This window comes from Elgaria multicarinata, chromosome 1 (genome assembly GCF_023053635.1).
Source record: "Elgaria multicarinata webbii isolate HBS135686 ecotype San Diego chromosome 1, rElgMul1.1.pri, whole genome shotgun sequence".
NCBI lineage: Eukaryota > Metazoa > Chordata > Lepidosauria > Squamata > Anguidae > Elgaria > Elgaria multicarinata.
The window spans coordinates 7,340,547-7,367,910 of record NC_086171.1 but is presented as its reverse complement, the minus strand read 5'-3'; the positions used below and the strand labels follow the sequence as shown (position 1 = coordinate 7,367,910).

General features: G+C 44.9%; 1 protein-coding gene and 1 pseudogene across 1 annotated transcript; both read left to right on the top strand.

Annotated features, from left to right (window-relative positions):
• Nucleotides 1-1,998: 1,998 nt before the first annotated feature.
• On the top strand, nt 1,999-16,162 carry LOC134396332 (7-alpha-hydroxycholest-4-en-3-one 12-alpha-hydroxylase-like). The gene is made up of 2 exons (XM_063122798.1): nt 1,999-2,071; nt 13,111-16,162. Exon 2 carries the CDS (start codon nt 13,133-13,135, stop codon nt 14,672-14,674), a length of 1,542 nt encoding a protein of 513 aa, XP_062978868.1. The 5' UTR covers nt 1,999-2,071; nt 13,111-13,132; the 3' UTR covers nt 14,675-16,162.
• Nucleotides 16,163-24,544: 8,382 nt separating this feature from the next.
• LOC134413407 (5-beta-cholestane-3-alpha,7-alpha-diol 12-alpha-hydroxylase-like) lies at nt 24,545-25,618 on the top strand (annotated as a pseudogene).
• Nucleotides 25,619-27,364: the final 1,746 nt, after the last annotated feature.

The following is a 27,364-nucleotide window of genomic DNA, read 5'->3' as shown; positions in this document are numbered from 1 at the left end:
TTGTTTTTCATGCTTAACTACTTGATTGGAGAGTTGCTTAATTTCTGTTTTTACTTCTTTCACATCTTTCTCTGTTTGAGCTACTGCAACAGCCAGCTCCTGCATTTTTTTAGAAACCTCTTCTTTCATCTGCTTCATCTCATTGAGTGTTGCCTCACTGTTAGCTTTAAATAGCTCTTTAAGCTCTTCCATAGCTGGATCTGGCTTCTTTCCAGCTTTGGAGGCCATTTCCTCATCTGCAAGCTCTCCCGTCTGTTTATCAAAATCCTGATCATTCTCTTCTCCACTCTCACTAGATGTAACCTTTCTTAAACATGCATGCAATTTATCAGAAGGATGAACTTTATCCCTGGCCCAAGTGTGTTTTTTATTATTCAGTTTATTTTTCCGTTTTGGCATTTATCTCCAACGTACTTGTTACCGAGTGGAAGTCAGTCCTTTATAATTCTTTATAATTCTCAAATTAGACTCTCCCTTTAGCTCAGTAACATAGACGTCTGTTATATTTCTTGCAAATGCTGATAAAAGCCTTTAATTACTATTTCTGCTCTCCGGTAGCCATAAATCACTGTTCGCAGTCCGGCTGAGCTCAAAAGTGAAACTAAGTTATTTATAGCTCTTCCAAGCCTCTACGACACAGAAACTCAACCTCCGCTGGCAGAGAAGTCTCCTCAAGCATTTAGAATAAACATTACTTAAATATCTTGCCAATTCTATGAGTTATTCATGCTTCATTCAGCTCCCATCCGGGAGCTGCAAAATTTTGCTCACCTTCGCATGGTCGTCAGGCTCCGCCCCCCGCTGATATTTTAAAAAATTCTAGCGTGCGACCCGCACCATGCAGAGAGGTGAGAGTAGTCTCAAAATGACCCCCATCCACGACTCTCTGAGCACAAGAACTTTCAGAATGATAGCTTCAAAAACAACACAGTTATCTGCGATTCTTTTCCGCAATGCAGTCCTATGGGCGAAATGTTTCAAGATGGTGATCGGAGTGGTCCGCCTGAAAGAGGAGCTCTGAAAAATGGGTGTTTCTCTTCACCTTGCTTCTAGGGGTCCGCGGTCCGCTTCTACTCCGCCTCTGGGCAAGGTGAAGCAGGCCAATCCGCTCCTGCTTCTGCGCTTCTAATCGGAGCGGAACACATGCCTATTAAAAAGTAGTCTTATACGCCAGAAAATACAGAATGTCCTGCCTCGCTTATGCAAAAGCAATCTTTCGCAGGTCTATTAGAAAATCCTCCAGGCAGATACTCTGAGCTGGGTAAAAGCATGCCTAAGAGGGCAAAAAGTAAATTCTTGCAAATAAGTAGCCCTTTTATGATCTGTTATGATCTGTTTCCTACTTGGTATACCAAGTAGGAAATCGACATTTTTATTGTATTCAGAATCTCTTTTGACACCCCTTCAAATTAGTGCATGGAAGTGAGACTCATTGCGTGGAATAGAATTTACTTCTGAGTAGACCTGGCTTGGATTGACTTGAAAACCAAGCAGCAGCAATGATCAAATGAAGAATAAAAACACACACATACACACTCAACGGAAGTAAGTTGTAACTTGTAGGATTATCATGCTGGAGGAATCTCTTCCCTTTGCCAAGGTTCCAGTCAGCTTCTAAAAGGCTACAATCCCCTACACTCTTACCTGGGAGTAAGGCCGTTACACTCAATGGTACTTACTTCTGATAGGGCATGTCTATGCTTTAGGAGAGAGCCCATTTCCTTCCTTCAACTTTCCGATCTAGCTGAGGCAGGATGGAGTAGACACGACTGAGCATACTTGTAGTATGAATTAAAACGGCCACCTTATATGTTAAATCTTTCATTTCTGGCACATGTACATTTCAGGAAGATTGGTGAAACATTTTTGATTTTATGAAAATTATCCGTTTATAATGGTAGAATGCTTTTTTACTGTACGACCTTAACTAGAGTGGAACTCCCATGCCTTTATAAATAAATATGATCTCTCTACAGAACAAGGAGGCAGACTTCCAAAAGAACATTGCACTCTGCTTTAAATCAGAAGAGGGAGCTTGAACTTCACTCTTCTGAAAGCAAACCTGTGTGACGTAAGTTTTTCTTCCACGTCTTCCCTTTCTCTTTATATTCTTATGGATAAATTCCTGGAGGAGAAGTCTAGCCTGATGGCTCTGTGCTACCTCTGGGATCAGGAGCAGTAAGCCTGTATATACCAAAGGCCAGGGAGCATGGGCTGGAGGGTGCTGTTGCGCAGTGTCCTGCTTGTGGGTCCCTGGTTCACAGCTGGTTGGCCCCTGTGTGAACAGAGTGCTGGACTAGATGGACTCTCGGTCCGATCCAGTATGGCACTTCTTATGTTCTTATGCTTAGTTCTGTTTGGGCCATTTCTCCCCACCCTACCCTACGCGCAAATGAAATGTATTGCTCAACAATTCCAAGGGGTTCTATCCTTGAAGGCAGCCTAAAAATAATTTAAAATAATACAGTTGTCGTGTAAAATGTTCTTGAGACTTGAATCTAATCTGCTTCTGAAATAATCATGCTTAGAATCCCTATACAGTACTGTGTCGTGGCAGTCTTGCCTAGTGAGCTGGTCTGCCAGCTGAACAAGAAGTCTCTTCAATATAATTGTTCTTCTCTTAGATTAATTTATTTATTGCATTTCTATACCACCCAATAGCCGAAGCTCCCTGGGCAGTTTACAAAGAAGTAAGTGATGAAAATCACAGTAAACCTGAAACAAGCCAAGTATGTGCATACTGATTTCCTGGTCAGATTTCAGTTGTGTGAATGTATGTTTTGGGTGAATCTTGTGGATGGGATCCAGCATCAAAGGCATTGATTGGGCACCTCTTCTTTGTCTTGTCATACTTCACATATTGGTTTTTGGGTTATACAACCAACTGAGCAGCAACAAAAATGTCTCATTGCCATGTGTTGCGTTTGCCACTAGGGAAATTAGGGTTGTTCTCTGCTTTGGTTTGGTTTGTAGAAGCGATATTGGATCGGCCTGATTTGCCTCTGCCAAAAGTGGAGACGGATTGGGTCAGGGTGAAGCAAAGCATGGTGAAGCGGGTCACCCATTCGCAGCGCGATCTGCTTAGTCGTGAGGCTCCACCCACCATTTTGGAATCTCTTTCTCTTAGGATTGCATTTGGCGAAAGAACACCTATAACTTCTTTGTTTTTAAAGCTACATCTCTGAAACTTACTGTGCTTAGAGAGTGATGATTGGGGGTCATTTGTATCAACTTTCAGAATTTTTCATTGTATGGTTTGTTTGCTATTAATTTTCTTATAATGGGTAAAACGGAAAGGGGGAACCTTTTTTGAAGCGATGAGAGGCAGATTCAACTCCGAATTGTAATGATAAGTGATCACCTGATGTGAAGCATCCTCCAGTCCCAATGTTGGAGAGGGGGACTAAGCCAGAGCCACCAAGAGAGAGTTTTCCTTTCTCTCTCTTCATGGAGAGAGGAGGGTATTTCTGCAGCTGTGTTTTGGAGAAGATATAGGATTAGATCAGGTTGGGTTGTTTGTTTCTGACTTTTTACTTAGCTTTCCTTTGCTTTGCATTTTGCCTTACTTTGATTTATATACATTTATAATTTTTCATTTGGAGTGTTTGTTTGCTTCCCAACCCCCACCCCTTCCCCCCGTCTTTTAAACCCTGTGTTCTGTGACTGTGTTTGTATTCATTTTCCTTCTTCTATAGAAAAAAATAATACCAAAAACACCCCTATCCCCTCTCTCTCTCTCTCTCTCTCTCTCACTTTATGTTTGTATTTGTTGTGACTGTGTGTGGTTGTGTGACTGTGTTTGCTGTGCACTTCTTGTTAAGTGCAAAAAGCATTTAAATAAAGTTTGGGCAAAGCACACACTTGTCCCATTCCCCAAATAATAAATACATGTATTATTATTAATTATAATAATTATTGATAACGAGAAAAGGCAGCAGGTGACCGTCTGTTTTTGGACTTGGTGAAAGCAGTGGGCAACGCAATGCTGGCACCAGTAAGGAGGCAGCCCCTCCAGTTGTGAAAATCAAACGTGCAAGTCCTTGGCCGGGTGCTCATCAATAGAAAGAGGAGAAGAAGCAGGCAGACGCGCCCGCTTCTCCAACTTGCACCCGCCATTCGCTTTTTGAAGGTGGGAAAAGTGTATCTTTGCAAGAGGCAGGCAGGCAGCAGCAACATTAGTGCTGTTGGAGGAGGAGGAGGAGGAGGAGGAGTATCCCCAACTCCATTATTGATTGAGGGGAGCCGGCTGATGGACTTGTCGCAAGACATTATAGACGAGGTCCTCAGCACGGTGGAGGGGAAAGAGGAGGAGGCGGTCCTCCAGGATGTGGGTGATGAGGAGAAGCAGGCCGAGGCTCTCTCCCCAGTATCCAAGCCCTCTTCCTCTGTTACCCCTGCTTCTGTGGCGACACCTGAGAGCGTAGGCAGGCAGTTGGTGTCACGACAGAAGCGAAAGACAAGCATGGTGTGGGACCACTTTGACGTGGGAGTGGATTCCCGCTTTGCTGCCTGTTGCCACTGTAAGGCTTCCCTAAGCGAGGGTTCAGCTACAGGGCATTATGGAACCAGCAGCATCAGGATGCATCTGCAGTGGCAGCAGCAGTAGATCTTGCTGGGGGAAGAGGCGGGCACTTCCAAGGCGACTGGTGCCAGAGGAAAGCAGAAGGCTGCTGCTGCTGGCGCTCTAAGCTCTCCATTTTCCATCCGCAAAAGGGTTAGGCAGGCAACCCTTGAGGACATGGGGCGGGGGAGAATGGAGCCACAAGTTGACAAGATTACTTGAAGCCAACATGGATTTGTCAGGAACAAATCCTGCCAGACTAATGAGGCCCTGGTTAGGCCTCATCTAGAGTATTGCGTCCAGTTCTGGTCTCCACAATTCAAGAAGGATGCAGAAACCTGGAGGGGGTTCAGAGGAGGGCAACAAAAATGATCAGGAGTCTGGAAACAAAGCCCTATGAAGAGAGACTGAATCAACTGGGCATGTTTAGCCTGTAGAAGAGAAGGTCGAGGGGAGACCTGAGAGCACTCTTCAAGTACTTAAAAGGTTGTCACACTGAGGAGGGCCAGGATCTCTTCTCGATCCTCCCAGAGTGCAGGACACGGAATAATGGGTTCAAGTTAAAGGAAGCCAGGTTCCAGCTTTAAATCAGGAAAAACTTCTTGACTGTTAAAGCAGTACAACAATGGAATCAGTTACCTGGGGAGGTTGTGGGTTCTCTCACACTAGAGTCATTCAAGAGGCAGCTGTACAGCCATCTGTCAGGGATGCTTTAGAGTGGATTCCTGCATTGAGCAGGGGGTTGGACTCGATGGCCTTGTAGGTCCCTTCCAACTCTGCTATTTTATGATTCTATGATTCTAAGATATATGTTATGGTGGGACATAGGAGAGGGCTTTCTCTGTTGTGGCACCCTGGCTGTGGAATGCCCTCCCCCTGGAGGCCTGACTGGTGCCAGCCCTGGCTTCATTTTAGTGCCAGGTTAAGACATGGCTTTTTTACAGGGCCTTTGATGGCTAAATCCACCAGCCTGCACACTGTCATCTTTTAATTGGATTTTACTGTTTTAAAATTTCATACGTTTTAACATAGTAATGGTTTAATTTGTTTTAGAATTGTATATTCATTCTATTTTATATGTATGATTTTATCTGTACACTGCCCTGAGATAATTGTGATATTCAATGAACAAAAAACCTACGGTTTATAAAACAACGTTAAGGATGTACACTTTTCCACCAAGCACCCAAAAGCGGGGAAATTGGGAGTTAAGGCTCGCCAGCCTTAACGCCACATCCTCCCTAAGGAGGCAGAAAGTACCAGTGAAATTCTCATTCTGCCAAAGCAGATAAACCATGAGTACAGGATGGAGAATAGGATATGCAGAGGTGACTGTGGGGTTGTGGAAAACTGATGACGAACAACTTAGAGCCACCTACTTCTTTTTTTGTTTAGAGCAGCTCTTCCCCAACCTGGTGCCCTCCAAAGGTGTTGGACTGCAACGACGGAGCAGGTAAGAAACCCCACCCCCTCCTGCCTGGCCCTGCTGCCAGGTAAGCCCCAACCCACTTACGTGTTCCATCGTCACTGGGCCCGGGCTTGAATTGAGCACCCTGGTCCATCCGGAAGCTCAATTCAAGCCTGGGCCCAGGGACAAGGGAGCAGGTAAGCAACCCCCTCCTGCCTGGGCCCTTTGTGCAGCGGTGGAAGCAGGTCCAGGTAAGGGGCCAGGTGGGGGGTGTTCTTACCTGCTCTGTCGTTTCCTGGCCCAGGCTTGAATTGAGCCCCTGGGTCCACCCAGAAGCAAGGCTGCAAGTGTGGTCTTGCTTCCAGGTGCACCCGGGCACTCAGTTCAAGCCCGGGCCCAATGACGACAGAACAGGTAAGTGGGGTGGGGTGGGGGGGGCTTGCCTGGAGGCGCCCCCCTACGTTCCCCATCTTGCTGTCCCAGCATTCCTGACCATGGGACATACTGACTTGCAATGATGGATCGTCGCAGTCCAACACCTTTGGAGGGCACCAGGTTGGGGAAGGGCTGCTCTAAACAAAAAAAGAAGTAGGTGGCTCTAAGTTGTTCGTCATCAGTTTCCCACAACCCCACAGTCACCTCTGCATATCCTATTCTCCATCCTGTCCTCATGGTTTATCTGCTTTGGCAGAATGAGAATTTCACTGGTACTTTCTGCCTCCTTAGGGAGGATGTGGCGTTAAGGCTGGCGAGCCTTAACTCCCAATTTCCCGGCTTTTTGGTGCTTGGTGGAAAAGTGTACGGCCTTAACGTTGTTTTATAAACCGTAGGTTTTTTGTTCATTGAATTTCATGGCTTTTTGTAAAGGATGACGAGAGCCATGCCCTCTTTTAAATGCGGTTACTGTAGTATAGCTCCTGCAGCTTTCACTGTTGTGATGAAGAGGAGATTTCACCAGGTTCTCCATATATACAAATGACACCTGGTGAAATTCCCTTTTCATCACAACAGTGCAAGCTGCAAGAGCTATACTAGAGTAATCAGATACAAAAGAGGTCAGGGCTTCTGCAGCTTGCACTGTTGTGATGAAAAGGGAATTTCACCAGATTCTCCATATATACAAATGACACCTGGTGAAATTCCCTTTTCATCACAACAGTGCAAGCTGCAAGAGCTATACTAGAGTAATCAGATACAAAAGAGGTCAGGGCTTCTGCAGCTTGCACTGTTGTGATGAAGAGGGGATTTCACCAGGTTCTTCATATATACAAATGACACCTGGTGAAATTCCCTTTTCATCACAACAGTGCAAGCTGCAGGAGCTACACTAGAGTAATCAGATGCAAAAAAGGTCAGGGCTTCTGCAGCTTGCACTGTTGTGATGAAAAGGGAATTTCACCAGATTCTCCATATATACAAATGACACCTGGTGAAATTCCCTTTTCATCACAACAGTGCAAGCTGCAGTAGCTATACTAGAGTAATCAGATACAAAAGAGGTCAGGGCTTCTGCAGCTTGCACTGTTGTGATGAAGAGGGGATTTCACCAGGTTCTACATATATATATAAATGACACCTGGTGAAATTCCCTTTTCATCACAACAGTGCAAGCTGCAGTAGCTATACTAGAGTAATCAGATACAAAAGAGGTCAGGGCTTCTGCAGCTTGCACTGTTGTGATGAAGAGGGGATTTCACCAGGTTCTCCATATATACAAATGACACCTGGTGAAATTCCCTTTTCATCACAACAGTGCAAGCTGCAGGAGCTACACTAGAGTAATCAGATACAAAAGAGGTCAGGGCTTCTGCAGCTTGCACTGTTGTGATGAAGAGGGGATTTCACCAGGTGTCATTTGTATATATGGAGAACCTGGTGAAATCCCCTCTTCATCACAACAGTGCAAGCTGCAGGAGCTACACTAGAGCAATCAGATACAAAAGAGGTCAGGGCTTCTGCAGCTTGCACTGTTGTGATGAAAAGGGAATTTCACCAGATTCTCCATATATACAAATGACACCTGGTGAAATTCCCTTTTCATCACAACAGTGCAAGCTGCAGGAGCTATACTAGAGTAATCAGATACAAAAGAGGTCAGGGCTTCTGCAGCTTGCACTGTTGTGATGAAGAGGGGATTTCACCAGGTTCTTCATATATACAAATGACACCTGGTGAAATTCCCTTTTCATCACAACAGTGCAAGCTGCAGGAGCTACACTAGAGTAATCAGATACAAAAGAGGTCAGGGCTTCTGCAGCTTGCACTGTTGTGATGAAAAGGGAATTTCACCAGATTCTCCATATATACAAATGACACCTGGTGAAATTCCCTTTTCATCACAACAGTGCAAGCTGCAGTAGCTATACTAGAGTAATCAGATACAAAAGAGGTCAGGGCTTCTGCAGCTTGCACTGTTGTGATGAAGAGGGGATTTCACCAGGTTCTACATATATATATAAATGACACCTGGTGAAATTCCCTTTTCATCACAACAGTGCAAGCTGCAGTAGCTATACTAGAGTAATCAGATACAAAAGAGGTCAGGGCTTCTGCAGCTTGCACTGTTGTGATGAAAAGGGAATTTCACCAGATTCTCCATATATACAAATGACACCTGGTGAAATTCCCTTTTCATCACAACAGTGCAAGCTGCAGTAGCTATACTAGAGTAATCAGATACAAAAGAGGTCAGGGCTTCTGCAGCTTGCACTGTTGTGATGAAGAGGGGATTTCACCAGATTCTCCATATATACAAATGACACCTGGTGAAATTCCCTTTTCATCACAACAGTGCAAGCTGCAGTAGCTATACTAGAGTAATCAGATACAAAAGAGGTCAGGGCTTCTGCAGCTTGCACTGTTGTGATGAAAAGGGAATTTCACCAGATTCTCCATATATACAAATGACACCTGGTGAAATTCCCTTTTCATCACAACAGTGCAAGCTGCAAGAGCTATACTAGAGTAATCAGATACAAAAGAGGTCAGGGCTTCTGCAGCTTGCACTGTTGTGATGAAGAGGGGATTTCACCAGGTTCTCCATATATACAAATGACACCTGGTGAAATTCCCTTTTCATCACAACAGTGCAAGCTGCAGGAGCTACACTAGAGTAATCAGATACAAAAGAGGTCAGGGCTTCTGCAGCTTGCACTGTTGTGATGAAGAGGGGATTTCACCAGGTGTCATTTGTATATATGGAGAACCTGGTGAAATCCCCTCTTCATCACAACAGTGCAAGCTGCAGGAGCTATACTAGAGTAATCAGATACAAAAGAGGTCAGGGCTTCTGCAGCTTGCACTGTTGTGATGAAGAGGGGATTTCACCAGGTTCTCCATATATACAAATGACACCTGGTGAAATTCCCTTTTCATCACAACAGTGCAAGCTGCAGGAGCTACACTAGAGTAATAAGATACAAAAGAGGTCAGGGCTTCTGCAGCTTGCACTGTTGTGATGAAAAGGGAATTTCACCAGGTTCTCCATATATACAAATGACACCTGCTGAAATTCCCTTTTCATCACAACAGTGCAAGCTGCAGGAGCTATACTAGAGTAATCAGATACAAAAGAGGTCAGGGCTTCTGCAGCTTGCACTCCCTCGCCCGCCGCGTGCTCACTTACCTCCCTTCACTCACCGCCCGCTCCAGGCTTCGAAGCCAGGACGCTGGGGTTGGAGGCGGAGGCTTTAGAGTAACCCACCCAAGAAAAGACACTGACAATATTTGCTAGAGGAGGCAGCCATTTTCTCTCAATGTTCCAATATAGCTGATATAGTAAGAATGATGGAGACAAGCTGGAGAGGTTCAGAGGAGGGCACCCAGGATGATCAGGGGTTTGGAAACGAAACTCCATGAAGAGACTGAAACAACTGGGCATGTTTAGCCTGGAGAAGAGAAGATTGATGGAACCAGTTACTTAGGGAGGTTGTGGCCTCTCCCACACTAGAGGCCTTCAACAGGCAGCTGGAGAACCATCTGTAACGTATGCTTTAGGGTGGATTCCTGCATTGAGCAGGGGTTGGACTCGATGGCCTTATAGGCCCCTTCCAGCTCTACTATTCTATGATTAAAAATGAATTGCTGTGATTCAGGGGGCTGTGACAGTTTTGTTCGTTTATTTATAAGGGTGGAAACGGTACAGTAACTTTCAGAATTGTATCAAACTTATTCTCAGCAGCTATTCAGTGCCCCAATGTATAGCTGAACACCTAGAAACTTATTCCATTGACAATGTGATCCAGACATCCCATGATAAAAAGTTGGCATGAAATATGTTTTGCAAAACTAGCAATAAATCATTATTTATTATTACATTTATATACCTCCCCATAGACAAAGCTCTCTGGGTGGTTTACAATACATTTACACGTATCATACCTCATTACTTGAATATAAGGTTTAAATAATATCTGAACCTGGCCCAATGGTGCAATCCTATGCATTTTTAGACAGAAAAGTAAAAATCCTACAACTCCCAGCATTCCTCAGCCAGTCTTGCGGGTTGGGGCATGCTGGCAGTTGTAGGCCTCACCCCCTCTCAACATGCATAAGATTACACCCTTATGGATTTAAGAGTATTTCTTCATCTACCCCAGTGATGCTTCCAGTAACAGGATGCAAAAAGAGAAAATATTTTCAATGTATTATTTTAATTATTATTATGCCCAACATGTTTCAGAATGAAGAGCTCATTAACTTTTGTAAACTGCCCAGAGAGCTTTGGCCATGGGGCAGTATGTAAATGCAATAAATAAACAAATAAATTAATCAGGGGGTAATCTTTACAATCCCAAATTCTAGGAAGCGGATAAGCCAGCTTCTAGAGATGTGATCCAGACCTCTTCAGAAGGGGGAATAGTGTTAATCCAGACCTCTTCAGAAGGGGGAATAGGGTTTTGGTCAGTCTAAATTGTCTCCAGGGTTCCCTTACTCAGTTCCTCAGATCACAAAGAGCGCTTTGCCACGGATTCCTATGGACAAGTATGGTTCCTCTATAGAGCTCAAACATGTCTAAAGTGTCCTATTTTTAAAGAAAGACTGTATTTTAAAGAAAGCCTTCTCAAACCTTAGAGAAACAGCCTTTTTTTTAATCTTTAAAATAAAAAAGGCTGCAAAGGGAGTCTAGAAGGATCACGGTGGTCTATGAAGTAATGTTTCCTGAAGGAAGAATATTGCCACAGTTAAAACTGAAGTTCTTAAATAAATAAATAAATTATTTTAACTTAATTGCTTTTCCTTCACCTAAGCAAAGATGAGGTTCTAATACAATCTCCAGTGGAAAAGAAAGAAACGGCCACTATATTCCTGCCTTGAGCAGGGGGTTGGACTCGATGGCCTTGGAGGCCCCTTCCAACTCTGCTATTCTATGATTCTAAATACTGACATTTCTGCTGCAAACTAATGCCTGCTTTTGTTTGTTTTAAAAAGAAAGTCTGAATCATTTTACTTATAATAGAAAAGGATGGAACTGCAAATAGCCTAAAACTGTTTAAAATTAATATCTAGACACACAGAACCATAGAATAGCAGAGTTGGAAGGGGCCTACAAGGCCATCGAGTCCACCCCCACCCCCCACCCCCGCTCAATGCAGGAATCCACCCTAAAGCATCCCTGACAGACATCCCTGACAATGTCTTAAGAGAAATATTTTTATAGAGTTTTATCCATACACACACCCAAACTCCCCCAGTAAGACTTCGAGATTAACACTGCAAAGGCTGGAATCTGTACAATTTTCAAGCGTGCAAGCTAAATACAGTTCACACCAGCACCCATGTACCTGCTTTTGCAGTTGTCTTGCTACTGCTGCTGCAGCACAGAGCTACCAGCTTTAGACATTGTTGTTTTGCAGCAATCCTTTGCAAACCACCATGTGAGTTTAAGGGGGAAATTGCATTTTTTTTTTTTTGCAAATTAAGCACAATTAAAGCAGGAAGCATGAGAGTACTTCACAATAAAAGCTGATTTTAAGGTGGAAAACTTCTGAGTCCTTTGCATGCAATTTGCAGTAATTGCAAGGTATAGCGCTGGTGCAATAAAGCTCTTAAGCAGCCAGCCCCCTACATTCACCTAGCCACCATCCCCCCCACCGACCCCCCTCAGTCCTACCTTCTAATTGCTTCTTCTCCTGCTTGCTTGCAGCTTTCTTCTTCTTCTTCTTCTTCCCCTGGGCCTAGGCAGGGAGTGGGGGGGGGGACGCTTCCAGGAAGTCCCAGAATGCGTCCCACAGCCCCCTCCCTCAGCGTCGATGGGGCTTTGCACTTGCTCTGCACGATCTTGCAGGCAAAGTACAAGGCCCCATCGAAGCAGGGAGGGGGCGGAGACGCTGGGAGGAAGCCTGGGCCCAGCTGAGGTGAACTCCTTGCGCGGCTGCAGGCCCGGGTGCTAGAAGGAGGCCCTGCCCCCCCCCCCCCCCGAGGATGGCCTTGCTTGCTCCCAGACTCTCTCCCACTCACTCCCTTCTCCCCCCTCCCTCCTTGGAACCTGAGGCGCATGCGTGAGCTTATCGGAGTCCCATAGGCTAACATTGGAAGCAAATAAATTAATAAAAAATCAACGGAAGCAGATATTTTAAAAAGAAAGGCCATTCCATCAATGAGGAGGACAGGGGAACACAATCCCATCAATGGATTGGAAGGTAAGGGTCCCAATTTGGCGCTATTAGTGCGCAAAAAAGGGGTCGCCTAACAGGAAGTGGGCCTGATCAGTTTGAAACAGAGATGCTTCCCCCCTTTTTCAACTTTAAATTGCCATCCAGGCCTCAATATACCAGCAATCTCCCTGAAACGCGCAGGGAATGTAAAGCCAGCATTTCTTTCTGGCAGTACCGCGTTTCAGAAAGATTCCTGAAATATTTTTTATTTTAGGCTGCTAGGTTGACCCACCCCCCAGCAATTCCATTTAACATGGCGGAATGCTCGTTTTACTGACGGCCCTTAACTACAGGAATGATGACTGTGATTCCTGTAATAAGGCAGGATATCAATATTTTCATGAATAAATAAATAAATAAATAATGGAACAGGAAAACTGCTACTGCCTGTACCTGCTTAGAAATGGGATTAGATCACCCCACCCTGATGTGCCATCTGATTGGTTGATTCATATAAACCTGTGGATTCATTTATTCTTTTGCAGTGTTTCTTCCATCACATCAGCAATGACTCTCTGGGAGACTGTGCTTTGCGCTTTCTTAGCGTGCCTCTTGGCAACCCTACTTGGCTTACTCCATCAAATAGGAGCATTTCGCAAGAGGAAACCGAAGGAACCCCCCTTGGACAAAGGCTTCCTTCCATGGCTCGGACACGGGCGAAGTTTCATGAGGAACCCTGAACAGTTTTTGGAAAGGATGCGGAAGAAACATGGGGATATTTTCACAGTTTTGCTCGGAGGCAATTACATGCATTTTTTGATTGATCCTTCTACTTATGAACCCTTAATGAAGGTATCAAAACAAGGGCTGAGCTATAGTAAATTTCCATCAATGGTGGTACGTAATATTTTTAGCCTTCCTTTCACAGAATCTCTGCTACATAGTTTAAAAAAAATCAATCATAAGTATCTCAGAGGGAAGTATCTACCTGTCCTGAACCAGGTGATGATGGAGAAGTTGAAGTCTGTGATTCTTCTCAATCACGATTCAGGTGAGGGGAAAAGATCTTGGCAGCAGGAGGGAGTCCTCCACTTTACCTTCAAAACTGTCTTCCAAGCCTCTTTTCTGACTTTTTTTGGTAATGAGCCACACAAAGATGTAGACAGCAAAGAAAATGCTAAGGAGAATGAAATGACACAACATGGGAACTTCTCTGAAAATTTTGAGAAATTTGACAGTTTCTATCCCCATATGGTCACCGGCGTCATAGACCCTCTAAGCAAGAAGGAGATAGAGAACTTGAAGAAGTACTTCTGGGACATTCTCTCAGTAGAAAAGTTGTATCAAAGGGACGGCATCAGCAATTGGGTAGCTGAGCTAGATCAGCATGTGGCTGAGACCGGGATGACTGAAAAGATACGGACTCAACATCAGCTGCTGTTTCTCTGGCTATCTCAAACTAACATTGTCAATGCTTCTTTCTGGATTCTTCTGTATCTCCTGAAATATCCAGAAGCAATGAAGGCAGTGAGGGAAGAAGTGGAGAGAGTTCTAAGAGAGACCGGTCAGGAGGACAAGACAGGCGGCCCCTTCATCAGCGTGTCCTTGGATATGATCAAAACTCCTCTTCTGGACAGTGCAATAGAGGAAACTCTGCGCTTGAATGGGTCTATTTTTCTCTCCAGAACCGTGATGCAGGAAATGGATATTAAGATGGCCGATGGCAAAGAATATACTCTCCGGAAAGGTGATGATCTTGTGCTTTCGCCTTTTCTTGCACTGCAAACAGATCCAGAAATCCACCCTGACCCTCACACATTCAAATACGACAGGTTTGTGAACCCTGATGGCATAAAAAAGGAGTTCTACAAGAACGGGAAAAAGCTAAAGTATTACAGTATGCCTTTTGGTGGTGGAACTGGACTTTGTCCTGGGCGATTTTTTGCTGTTAATGAAATGAAGATGTTTGTCTTCTTGATGCTGGCCTACTTTGACATGGAACTGGTTAATGCAGAAGAAGAAATGCCTACGACAGATGTAAGAAGACATGGGTTTGGAATCACAAAACCATCTCCTGATGTTCAGTTCAAATACCGATTGAGAGTCTGAAGGGAACGTCATTTAAGCTCAAATCCTCTGCACAGTGCCCTGGAGTCAGCCCTTTGGATTGCTTCCAAGAAAATATGCATAGGATTGCCCTATCAAACCTGGTTTTTATTTCGAACTAACATGTGGGCTCACAGTTAAATTCTTTTTCTTCTTCTTAAAAATATTATTTTATAAATACAGAGTCTTTCGGCATGTCTATACCTAAGGAAGGGAGGGGGAGGTTCACACAATATGATGATCGTGAGATCCTCCCCCTCAGGCCTCACGTGGCATGCGATGTCCCAGGAGGAAGAGGATGTCGCGCCTGCGTTTTTGTTTTTTGTTTCTTTATTGAAAATAAGCGCACAAATGCTCCATCGAAAAGGTTAGCTTTTTTTAAAAAAAAATCCCGCTCCCCACCCCCATCCCGATGGACATGGAGCTCCTGAATAGCTCCGTGCCCCATGCCCAGTCCCCTCTTCCTCATGTTTACTCCTGAGGAGCCATGAAGAAACCAGGATGGCTGCCCACAGCTCCTGTGGTCTCAGGACAATCCCAAGACATCCCTCCCTGCCGTGGGATACTCTGTGCATCATGTGGATGCATAGGGATGATTCCGGGGCGATCCCTGGGATATCGCCTGATCTAGACATGCCCTTGATCATAATGCAGTATGAGGGCAAAGAGAATTAAACCTGGCTTTCGTAGTAATTTTAGCTGGCAGTTATTTACTTTGTGAAGTTCTGAGTTTTGTAAAATATTAGCTCATATTCAAAGGTGTCTCTTTTGAGGGTGGAGTTACGAAAAATGAAAATAAGGGTGAGGTCCAAAAAAGTGACCATGTTATTTTGTGATTATGAGAGGAGAACAGTTTCCTGTAGCTCTTGGCTAACCTGGTTATGTTGCATATGGTTCCCCTGTCAGTAAATGTATGAAGTCGAGATGAGACATACATGGCCACTAGCTTAGGGAGAGGTTCAGTGGAGCAGTAGTGAGCTCCAGACAGACATACTACCTTGTCTGATCATTTCTTGAACATTGGACCAGAGTCTTTGAAAGTTCATGCCGTGATAAACCGACATTTCCCTAGATGCCAGAACACAGGTGTCCTCATTAAGAGCACAGTGACAACTCTAATCAGTTGTACAAATCCCCCCCCTGTTTAAACGAAAATCTGTTTTCATTCCTCATCAATGCCTGAAGTAACTGATCCTGCAAGCAGTGGTAATACTAAGAATAATACTTTGCATTTATTGAATGCTTCAGAGAGAGGGGAATTAACGTAGGAGTGGATATAGTCTTTGACCTGGAGTGTAGAGCCACTGTGCAGTTATGGATCTTACTGTGGATCTTGGGAATGGACGGGCGCAGGGGTGTGTGTTATCACTCTCTCCCAGGTTTACTTACCTCACAAGGTTGTTGTGAAGAAAATATAGCATACACGCACACGACTAATGAAGAAGCATCCAGCCTACATCTTTTTGTTAGAATAAATTTCTTAGTCTTTAAGATGCCATGTGTTTCTCCTTTTTTAATATAATCCCACTGACTATGTTGAACTGTTTTTCTAATTTTCTGGCTTTCCACTTATTTTTTGTATTTACATTTCAGTTGTTTTAAGCCTTTCTCCCACCTCCACGTTCTTTCTGGTTCTCCCTCGTATTATCCCACTTCGGATATATAGCATTTATAGATCGTATGAAAACTTGCAAACTTACACCTGTGCACTTCTAAGTCCCAAGCCTCTTACATGTCTCCTGTAGCACGTTGCTATTATCCTATTGAGGATAAAAAAAATGTGGCTGGTTTTGCCATAGCCTCTACCCATTGGTCTCCTTTGCATCTCCCCTTACAGTTCATAGGTTGGTGGTAGTCAGAAAACTCCCCCTCCATTCACCCTGTTGGAAAACCTCACTCCCCCTTCCATGAACTGCATGCAATGGTGTGATAAAGCTCAGAGAAGAAACTGCAACGCTTCTGGCTAAACGCCTCTGTTCTCACCAAGCCTGATCCCTTCTGTCTCCTTGGGATTTCTCAGAAACCAAGCAGGGGATCTAGCCAATTCCACTGCAATGTGCATCCTCAGCCTCTTCTGTTTACCTAGGCTATTGCCCCATGTGCAGGAGAAAATGCTCTTTTGCAATCCTCCCCCCCGTAAAGGTTTCTTTTTTCTTTGGCTGAAAGCTGCGAAAGCTTCCCGGCACATTGGTGTATGTGTGCGTACATGCGTGTGTGTGCACGAACACGCGCCTGCCCAGAGCAATGCAACAGGGCTCCTCCGTTCCTTCCTACTAGTTGACTATGAGCTCTGAAGGGCTTGAGGGAGGAAATTTAAAAAATCATAACAAATCAACGGATGACCCAATCTGAATACAATTTGGTTTGCTGAAATATCTACTTAAGACCTGCCACTGTGTCATGATCTGGGGTGTGGGTGGCAGGGTCCTTAGGCAGGAATGCCGGGGCTGGGACAGACGGAAACGGAACTGGCGTGGGCGGTTGGAATACTGGTGGTGCAAGCTGGGGTGAGGCATGAGTCTCTGGTGGCAGAGTCCAACAGAAAGCCAGGGGCAGGAAGCAGATCCACAAAACAGGCACAAGGTCAGACACAGGTTCAGAATCCAAGCAGGGGCCAGAGACAGAAGAGAAGTCCAGTCAACAAGCAGCCAAGGTCCAGGCAGGGATCAAGGCAAGAGGCAGAGTCCAAGAGGAACAGAGTCCAAACAAGGGCCAGAGGCAAAAGTCAATGGTCAAATGCAAAGCTAGGGTCAGGCACGTACAATGTAGCAAAGGGGCCAGAGGCGTGGTCGAGATAGGCAAGAGGTCCAGCGAGTCAAGGCAAATAGTCAGGAACCGGCTGCAGCTAGCATGAGACACCGTGTTGCTGTGGCAAAGGCTGAAGGAGAAATGCAGCTCTTATATAGGCCTTTCCTGGCAGCTCCCAGCTGTTCCACAGGAGTCCACCTGGGAGTGTCTGCTGGTCTGGGCCTGAACCCTGTAAGGCTTTACCAGCCATGGCTCGCATCCTGTGTAGCCCTGTGGCTGGTTATATGGAAAGCTGCCACCAGATGGTGCTGCAGGACAGGACAGATCCTGACACACTGTGCCAATTTGGATCTCTTTACTTTATTCAGATGTAAGCATTTGTTTAATTTCCATTTAAAAAATCATAACAAATCAATGGATGATCCAATCTGATTAAAACGTGGTACGCTGAAAGACCTACTTAAGACCTGTCAGTGTCACTTAAGACCTGACACTGGAGGGACACCAGCTTTCACTGACATTTTCTTGGCAGGCCTTATAGCGGGGTGGTTTGCCCTTGCCTTTCCCAGCCGTTATTACCTTTCCGTCAGCTAACTGGGTGCTCATTTTAACGACCTCGGGAAGATGGAAGGCTGAGTCGACCCGAGCCGGCTGCCTGAAACCAGTTTCCACTGGGATCGAACTCAGGTTGTGGGGAGAGTTTCAGCTGCAGAAACCGCTCTGCGCCACACAAGGCTCATTTCCATTGAAGCAAAGACTCAGTTAAAAACATACACACAACTAAAGAGTCTCTCCCTCCCAACTTCCTTTCCTCCCTTGTTGTTTTGTTTAACTTGATTTGTATATATGTGGGTGAGGGTTGTTGCTGCTGCTTTTTGCTTGTTCAACTCTTTTGATTGTTCAAATTCCACCGCCAGCCGCCTCTGCCTGCACCGAAATTGGACTCTGAGACACTCTTGAAAAGGCTCTGTGTGGTACAGCATCCTCTCAGGGCTCAGCTACAGCCATCTCTGAGTTGTGTCTTCAGTCTAACTCTGTCTCTAAGAGATATGCCAGCCAGCCAAAGCCACAAATCTATTTTCCTCTGGTATGCACTTCAAATGTTCTGCATTGCATCCCACAAGTGCAGTCACAAGTGTACAAAGTGAAGTGGAAGGGAAGTGGTAGCAAAGCAAAGCAAAGATATGCCAGGTTCCAACATTTGCAGCAACAGGGCATCCACAAAGAAGAGAGCCCCTCTCTCGACTGGCACCCTACTGTTGGCCGTGAGAGTTTTTCTCTAAAGATAACCCTTCATCGCCCATGATGTGGAAATTTGAGAAAAAGGCCTCTGGCCCATTCTGTTTTGCCCTGTGGGTGGCTTTGACTGACCTCTCCTTTCCCACATTTTGATTTGTGGATGCCTTGCCTCTGCTGAACTCCAGGTACCTGACTGCACACCAAATCTGCAACAGGAAAGGTGCCCTGCTTGCCCAGGACTTCTTACCTAAAGACTGGAGATCCCCTTAATGCCAAGGGCTGAAACTGCTCAATGTGCAACACCCCAAAGAGGAGGTTTGACAACCTGAGTTTGAAGGATATGGTTCCAGCAGTATTAAAACAAAATAATTTTAAAACTTTGAACTTTTAAAAAAATCCTAAAGAAACACTGGATGAAGAGATCTGATTCAAACTTGGCATGGCTAAATCTCTCCTTAAGAGCTATCATTGTGCCAACTTTCAGCCCTTTTTCTCTAAAAATGTCATTTAAAAATAATAATTTTAAAACCTCAAACTTTAAAATAAAATCTTAAAACTCAATGGATCTGTTTCAAACTTGGCATAGCTAATGTCCTTGTTAAGAGTAATCATGGTGCCAAGTTTTATCTCTTTAAAAATAATATTTTTTAAAAAATAATCATTTTAAATCCCCAAATTTTAAAAAAAATCCTAAAATCAATGGATAAATGGATCTGTTTCAAATTTGGTATGGCTAAAGAACTACCTAAAAGCTATCATAGTGCCAACTTTCAGCTCTTTATCTTAAAAAAATGATGGAGTTATAACCATTTTTGTTAATTCCCATTGGATTTGCTCTTTGGAAACATCCGGATTAAACCTCCCCCTCCCGGATTTGTCATAAAAAAACTGGGCAAATCCAGTCATAGGGTCACCCTATCCTATACTGTCCATTATATAATTCGTCCAGGGCTAAATTAATTCTCCCTTTCCAGACCACCTTAGGAGGCCAATCAGATATATTAAAATTAGATGGCTGCTGGCTGATGTGGACAAATTCATCAGCTATAGGATAGCTTTATTTGCGCTCGCTGTAAGAAAAAGAAGAGCAGTCTTTCTAAACCACACCACTGTCAAATCCTAAGGGGGGGTGTTAAACAGAAGGAATGTTCTAAATCCTGGTCATTTTATTGTATTCTTGTTTTAGTGTATCAAATGTTTCTCTATTTATACTTGTGTGCTTTGTGTTTGTATTGTGATGGCCATTGGCTACAAACAATAAAATCTTGAGACCTAAATTTGAAGGGGTGTATGGATTTTGTCTGAGAGCTCTGTGCATTTAGGGGCCATGGCTTTTTGTGAGTGAAGGGTTTAAGCTTCCTCCCCTCCAGATTTTTTTTTAAAAAATCCATGTATTTGATTTTTAAGGAATTTTTACTCCTTGAGTCCCTATCTGACTTCATAAGGTGACACAGCCACTTATAGAGCCTCAGAGCTGATCAGAAGTGATGCATGCTGGGACAAGAAATCCTAACTTCAAGTATAACTTCATAGCATTTGAGCTACTGGTGACTGACCAAGAAAGAGATCTTGGGGTTGTGTGGACATCTCGATGAAAACATGCCTGTTGTGAAAAAAAGAGAAGGGGAAAAAAAAGGTAAATTCCATGGTAGGCATCGTTAGGAAAGGAATTAAGAATGAAGTTCTCAATATCACATTGCCTTTATACAAATCTATGTTGACTGAACTTAGAATTAGGCGTGTGCACGGACCCCCCTCTCCGCTTCACTTCCAGATCCGCGATTTTCAGATCGGCCCGCTTCGCTCCAACCCCCACTCCGCCCATGTCCGCTCCGCTCCGCTGCGGAGCTCCAGATCCGGATCGGAGCTCTGTTTCCCCCCCCATAGGCTTGCATTAAGCTAAAAAAGTATAAAACTTTTTTTCTGTGAAAGTTAGAAACCTCACGTTTGGCACCATGACACCTCATGGAGGTATACACACGCATGCCAAGACTCAAGGCAATCCCATCATCCCCTGAATTTTGGGGAATTTATGAAAATCGGGCACCCCATTCACACCCCTTTCGATATCTCCATCAATTTGCACGTTAAAAATCTAAAACTCGCCACCATGATAGCTTATCCAGGGATACAGATGCACGCCAAGACTCAAGGCAGTCCCATCATCCCCTGATTTTTGGGGAATTTATGAAAATCCAACACCCCATTCACACCCCTTTCGATAGCTCCGTCAATTTGCACGTTAGAAATCTCAAACTTACCACCATGATAGCTTATCCAGGGATACAGATGCATGCCAAGACTCAAGGCAGTCCCATCTGTGAAGGACTGGGGGGTTATAAAATGCAGTCGAGTTCTGAATTACATTTGTTTCTGAGTTAGATCTGTTTTCCTGTAGGTAGTAAACCATGTCTTCCTGTCAGGTAGTAAACCATAGTGGTGACGGATAGATAAGGAATAGTTTGATATGTTTATGGGAGGAATCTGGCCAGCTTGTTTATGGTTCAATTGGCGCCAGGACCCAGTTTGGTATGTGGGAAAAGGTGGGAGTCAAACTTCCCGAGGTCAGGCAGAGGCTATCTCCTGCCTGGGCTAATTGGGCTTTGTGTGAGAAGAAAGATCAAGTACCCTCATTAAGGGAGAGAGGGATAAAAAGGCTGATTGGATTAAGTTGGGGTAGGTCTTCAGCCTGGAGGCATGGATGTCTGCCGCTGCCCAGCCCGGGAGCTGAGAGCGAGTTGTTGTTGTTTTGTAGAGGCTGGTTTTCCAAAAGGCAAGTTTGGTCACTGTTGACCGGGGGAAGGAGGGGGATTCAGTGGAGAGGCTGCCTGTTCCTTTCTTGATGGATTTGTGGGTGGTTCTGCCTAATTTGTATCTACCTCATTTCTTTTCCCCTTCTGTTTCTCAGTATTATCCTTTTTACTGTCATTTTTGTAGCTGCTACCAACCAAGTTCTTATTTAGTACTTGTGTTTAGTACTGTTGCCTCAGGCTTCCTTTACACCATCATCCCCTGATTTTTAGGGAATTTATGAAAATCCAACACCCCATTCACACCCCTTTCGATAGCTCTGTCAATTTGCATGTTAGAAATCTCAAACTCACCACCATGATAGCTTATCCAGGGATACAGATGCACGCCAAGACTCAAGGCAGTCCCATCATCCCCTGATTTTTGGGGAATTTATGAAAATCCAACACCCCATTCACACCCCTTTCGATAGCTCCGTCAATTTGCACATTAGAAAGTAGAAACCTCAAACTTGCCACCATGATAGCTTATCCAGGGACACACACACACACACACAGACTCAAGGCAGTCCCATCATCCCCTGTTTTTTGGCGGGGCTTAAACCTGCAGACATCTCAATGGGGCCATTTCAAAGGAAATCCCAACATGCCATGAATTGGGGAGTAGAGATCATTAACCTAATATGAATGTTCTTCCACACTTGAAAAATGGATTTGGAACTTCCAAAACTCCAAGTGAGCGCAGGAAGGACTTCTCCCCTGAGTCAAAGCCACACACACACAACATCCCTGCGAGGCGGACAGGGGAGGAGAGAGGGAAGGCAGGCAGGCAGGCAGCAGACATTTCTGGGGGCATAAGGAAGTGAGCCAAGGATAAGCCAGTAATGCATATAAAATGGAATAAATAAAGAAATAAATAAATAAATAAAGGAGGGGTGGAATTAAAAGCAGCAGTGTTGCTGAATAAACAACAAGAAGAACTTTTTTAAAAAGTCTATATCTGTCTTTTACCAGCAATAGGGGGACGTGCCCAGGGGAGGGGGAAGCAGCAGCTGCCAATTTGACTGGTCAACCAGTCTTTTAAGAAGCAAGGTGGTCAGTTCAACTCATAAAAGCCATTGCTCCACCACGAGAGCTCTGAAAAGTGGAACTCTCACTTCAACTCATGATAGGCATTGCTCCACCGGGTTACTCTCTTTGGAAGGCTCTGATGGCCTTCCAAGTACAGGAGAGAGTGAGGGCACGTCCACATGGGATGCCCTAGGGGAGCTCATCCCCTTGCACCACATCTTTTCAGTTGTTCCCCAAAGTTAGGGTGGGTAGCAGTGCTGTGTTTCTATCTCTTATTATTGGCTTAGTATATGATTTCACAGGTTGTGTTTGTGCATTTCGTGGGGCTACTGTTTTAAAAAACACTGGGAAAAGTCCATTCAGACTAAGAAAGAGAAGTTCCCAGAATCCCAAGTTACCTGTTTTGCCTATCCCCTCCTCCAACTTTGGGATCATGTGATCATGACCGGGAGTTGATTCTGCCCCTCAGCCCTTGGAAAAAGGTATTTCCCGCCGGTTTTTTTAAAAATTCTAGCGCGCGACCCGCACGACGCAGAGATTGTGGTCTCAAAATGACCCCCATCCACGACTCTCCAAGCGCAAGAATTTTTAGAAAGATAGCTTCAAAAACAACACAGTTATCCCCCTTTCTTTTCCGTAATGCAATCCTATGGGCGAAATGTTTCAAGATGGCGATCGGATTGGACCGCGGAAACCGGAGCGCTCCGAAAATGGGCGCTTCTCTTCGCCTTGCTTCTAGAGGACCGCAGTCCGCTTCTACTCCGCCTCTGGGCAAGGCGGAGCAGGCCAATTCGCTCCTGCTTCTGCGCTTCTAATCGGAGTGGAGCACATGCCTTCTTAGAATACACTACAATTCTGATCGCTACTCCTAAAAAAAATATTATAGAGCTGGAAAAGTGCAGAAAAGAGCAACGAAAATGATCTGGGGACTGGAGCAACTGCCCTAGCAATAAAGCTTAATACAGCTGAGATTCTTTAGCTTGGAAAAAGGGCGAGTATAAGGAGACGTGCGTACCAAGGGGAGTACCAAAACATGCATGACATGTTAAAGCTGCAGAGCTATACTACAGTGACCAGATACAAAAGAGGGCAGGGCTCCTGCAGCTTTAACTGTGGTGAGGAAGAGGGACTTTCACCAGGTGCTGCATGCCTACAAAGGACACCTGCTGAAACTCCCTTTTCTATGCAACTGTTAAAGATACAGGAGCTCTGTTCTTCCTTTTCATACCCAAGTGGCCCCGTATCTTGGCCTGCTCTAACACTGATTTCAGCCCTGGCTTCCCTTTTCTAAAAGAAATTCCTGCAAGAGTGGAGAGTTGTGCCACTGGGCAGCTGACAGTGATGCCATAGGCCTGTGTGGGAAGCTCCTAGCCCACCTGGCATGGCTCACTGTCACGAGGGAAGCCCAGCTGGGCTGCTGGCTCATATTCAGCTTGTGATCTACAACAATTCCAAGATCCTTCTCATTTGTAGTATTGCTGAGCCAAGTATCCCCCGTCTTGTAACTTTGCATTTGTTTTCTGTTTCCTAGATATAGAACTTGGCATTTATTCCTATTAAATTTCATTCTGTTGTTTTCAGCCCAGCGCTCCAGCCTATCAAGATCACTTTGAAGTTTGTTTCAAAGATATATGCTATGGTGGGACATAGGAAAGGGCTTTCTCTGTTGTGGCACCCCGGCTGTGGAATGCCCTCCCCCTGGAGGCCTGACTGGCACTGGTTTCATTTGGTTGTCAGGTTAAGACATGGCTTTTTGACAGGGCCTTTGATGGCTAAATCCACCACCCTGCACACTGTCATCTTTTAATTAGATTTTTTTGTTTTAAAATGTCATATAAGTTTTAACATAGTAAGGGTTTAATTTGTTTTAGAATTGTATATTTATTGTATTTTATATGTATGATTTTATCTGTATACCTCCCTGAGATCATTGAGATATAGGGCAGGATATTAATATTTTAATAAGTAAATAAATAAATAAATAAATAAATAAATAAAGGAACAGGAAAACTGGAACTGCCTGTACCTGCTTAGAAATGGGATTAGATCACCCCACCCTAATTTACATCAATGATAGCACATAATGTTTTTGGCCTCTACTCCACAGAATCTCAGCTACATAGTTTTAAAAAAATCAGTGATAAGTATCTCAGAGGAAAGTATCTACCTGTCCTGAACCAGGTGATAATAGAGAAGTTGAAGTCCGTGATGCTTCTCAGTCAGGATTCAGGTGAGCGGAATAAATCTTGGCGGCAGGAGGAAGTCCTCCACTTTATTTACAAAACTGTCTTCCAAGCCTCTTTTCTGACTTTGTTTGGCAATGAGCCACACAAAGATGTAGACAGCAAAGAAAATGCTAAGGAGAAAGAATTAACCCTAGGTGGAAACTTGTCTGAAAATTTTCAGAAATTTGACCGTTTCTTTCCCCATATGGTCACCAGCACCATAGATCCTCTGAGCAAGAAGGAGACAGAGAGATTGAAGAAGTACTTCTGGGACATTCTCTGAGTAGAAAAGTTGTATCAAAGGGTGGGCATCAGCAGTTGGGTAGCTGAGCTAGATCAGCAGTTATCTGAGCCTGGGATTACTGAAAAGATGTGGACTCAATTTCAGCTGATGCTTCTCTGGATATCTCAAACTAACTTTGTCCCAGCTACCTTCTGGATTCTTCTGTATCTCCTGAAACATCCAGAAGTATTGAAGGCAGTGAGGGAAGAAGTGGAGAGAGTTCTAAGAGAGACTGCTCAGGAGGTCCTGGCAGTCGGCCCCTTCATCAACATGTCCTTGGATATGATCAAAACTCCTCTTCTGGACAGTGCAATAGAAGAAACTCTGCGCTTGAAAGGGTCTGCTCTTCTCTTCAGAACTGTGATGCAGGAAATGGATATTAAGATGGACGTTGGCAAAGAATATACTTTCCAGAAAGGTGATGATCGACTGCTGTCGCCTTTTCTTGCACTGCAAACAGATCCAGAAATCCACCCTGACCCTCTCACATTCAAATATGACAGGTTTGTGACCCCAGACGGGATAAAAAAATGAGTTCTACAAGAATGGGGAAAAGCTAAAGTATTACAGTATGCCTTTTGGTGGCAGACCTGCACTGTGCCCTGGCCGATTTTTTGCTGTTCTAGACTGATCTAGACATGCCCTTGATCATAATGCAGCCTGAGGGCAAAGGGATTCAAACCTGGCTTTCGTAGTTATTTTGGCTGGCAGTTATTTATTTTGTGAAGTTCTGAGTGGAAGACATTTTGTTAAATATTAGCTCATATTCAAAGGTGTCTCTTTTATGTGTGGGGTTACGAAAAATAAAATAAACGCTGAGGTCCAAAAGAGGGACCATGTTATTTTGCAATTCGGAGAGGAGAACAGTTTCCTGTACCTCTTGGCTCACCTGCTTATGGGCTCCATCACACCAGCGATTTCTTGCACGCTCCCTGTGAAGGACGGCCGCCCTGTTCAGTTAGTTCTGCTCAGTCTGGCTGCGGCCTCTGGGCCAGGAGGAGGGAGTTTCAGGGAACAGCTCATGGCATGGGTAGTACTCCAGTTTAGCTGGAGTAGCCAAGGTCGTGCTAATTGGGGTGTTGATCTGTTTCAGTTGTGGAAACGGCCTGGCGAGGGAGAGGGTGCCAACGACCCGAGTGGGGCATAGGACTGGCTAAAGTGAGTCACGAGGCCTGGGGGCCTGGAGAAGCATAAAGAGGTGGGCAGCCAGGGGGGCAGCCGTCTTCTCTGAACATACGTGTACCCAAACTCTCTCCCTTGCAGTCACTCACTCTTATTTGCCTGCTACCTCACTTTGCCTATGTGTAAAATGGGTTCCCTGGTCTCCCATCTCGCTTTAACTTAAATGTTGGAGAAGTGGTCTTGTCTATAAATGCCTTTCTCTGTGTTGTGACACTGCTCTCTATTGGTTCTGGGAAGATACTATGCTGCAATTATGTCACCCAAACACATTCTCTCTTGCAGTCACTGACTCTTATTTGCCTGCCGCCTGAGTTTGCCTATTTGTGAAATGGGCTTCTTCCCTTCCCACATCCCTTTGCTTTCACCACTTGCTCTGTTATCCCCACCTGCCTTGGGAAAGAGCTGCTGCTCTGTTTTAATTACGTTTTCCTGTGTATGGTTTTAGGAAAGTTCAGAAATGTTCTGTTCTGTTCTCCTGCCAGTGTTGGATTGGTGCCTGCCAAGGCACAGATCCCTGTGCAGGAGCAGGAAGCAGCATCCAAACAACTTTATGCAAGGATCTATGCATACACACACATCAGCGCTAGTTCAGGGAGCCCAGAGAGTGAAGTTCAGAAGGATGGGGTCAAGCTCAAGAAGCATGAGAAACACTGTTCTAGGCAAAACCAAGTATAAATCAAAGGTGAAAAATATTCTGGAACATCATACATAAAACCAGTGAATGAAATATAATGCAGTATGCTGTGAAAACACATGTGCAATGAACTTCACATTAAGATGTTATGTATAATAGGTTCGTCTTAATTGTGTGCTGTGAAATTAGACATGTGACCAAGGCCATGTTTGGGTGGGCACGCCCCTTTGGGGGCTGGGCATGTTTGGGTGGGCATGCCCCTTTGGGGGCTGGGCATGTTGGTGGGCACGCCCCTTTGGGGCTGGGCATGTTGGTGGGCACGCCCCTTTGGGGCTGGGCATGTTGGTGGGCATGCCCCTTTGGGGGCTGGGCATGTTTGGAGCACGCCCCTTTGGGGGCTGGGCATGTTGGTTGGCACGCCCCTTTGGGGGCTGGGCATGTTGGTGGGCACGCCCCTTTGGGGGCTGGGCATGTTGGTGGGCATGCCCCTTTGGGGGCTGGGCATATTGGGGGCACACCCGCTTGGGGGCTGGGCATGTTGGCGGGCATGCCCCTTTAGGG

What these genes read in the sequence shown, in the direction of transcription:
- LOC134396332 (XM_063122798.1), top strand. Translation starts at nt 13,133, where the DNA reads ATGACTCTCTGGGAGACTGTGCTTTGCGCTTTCTTAGCGTGCCTCTTG.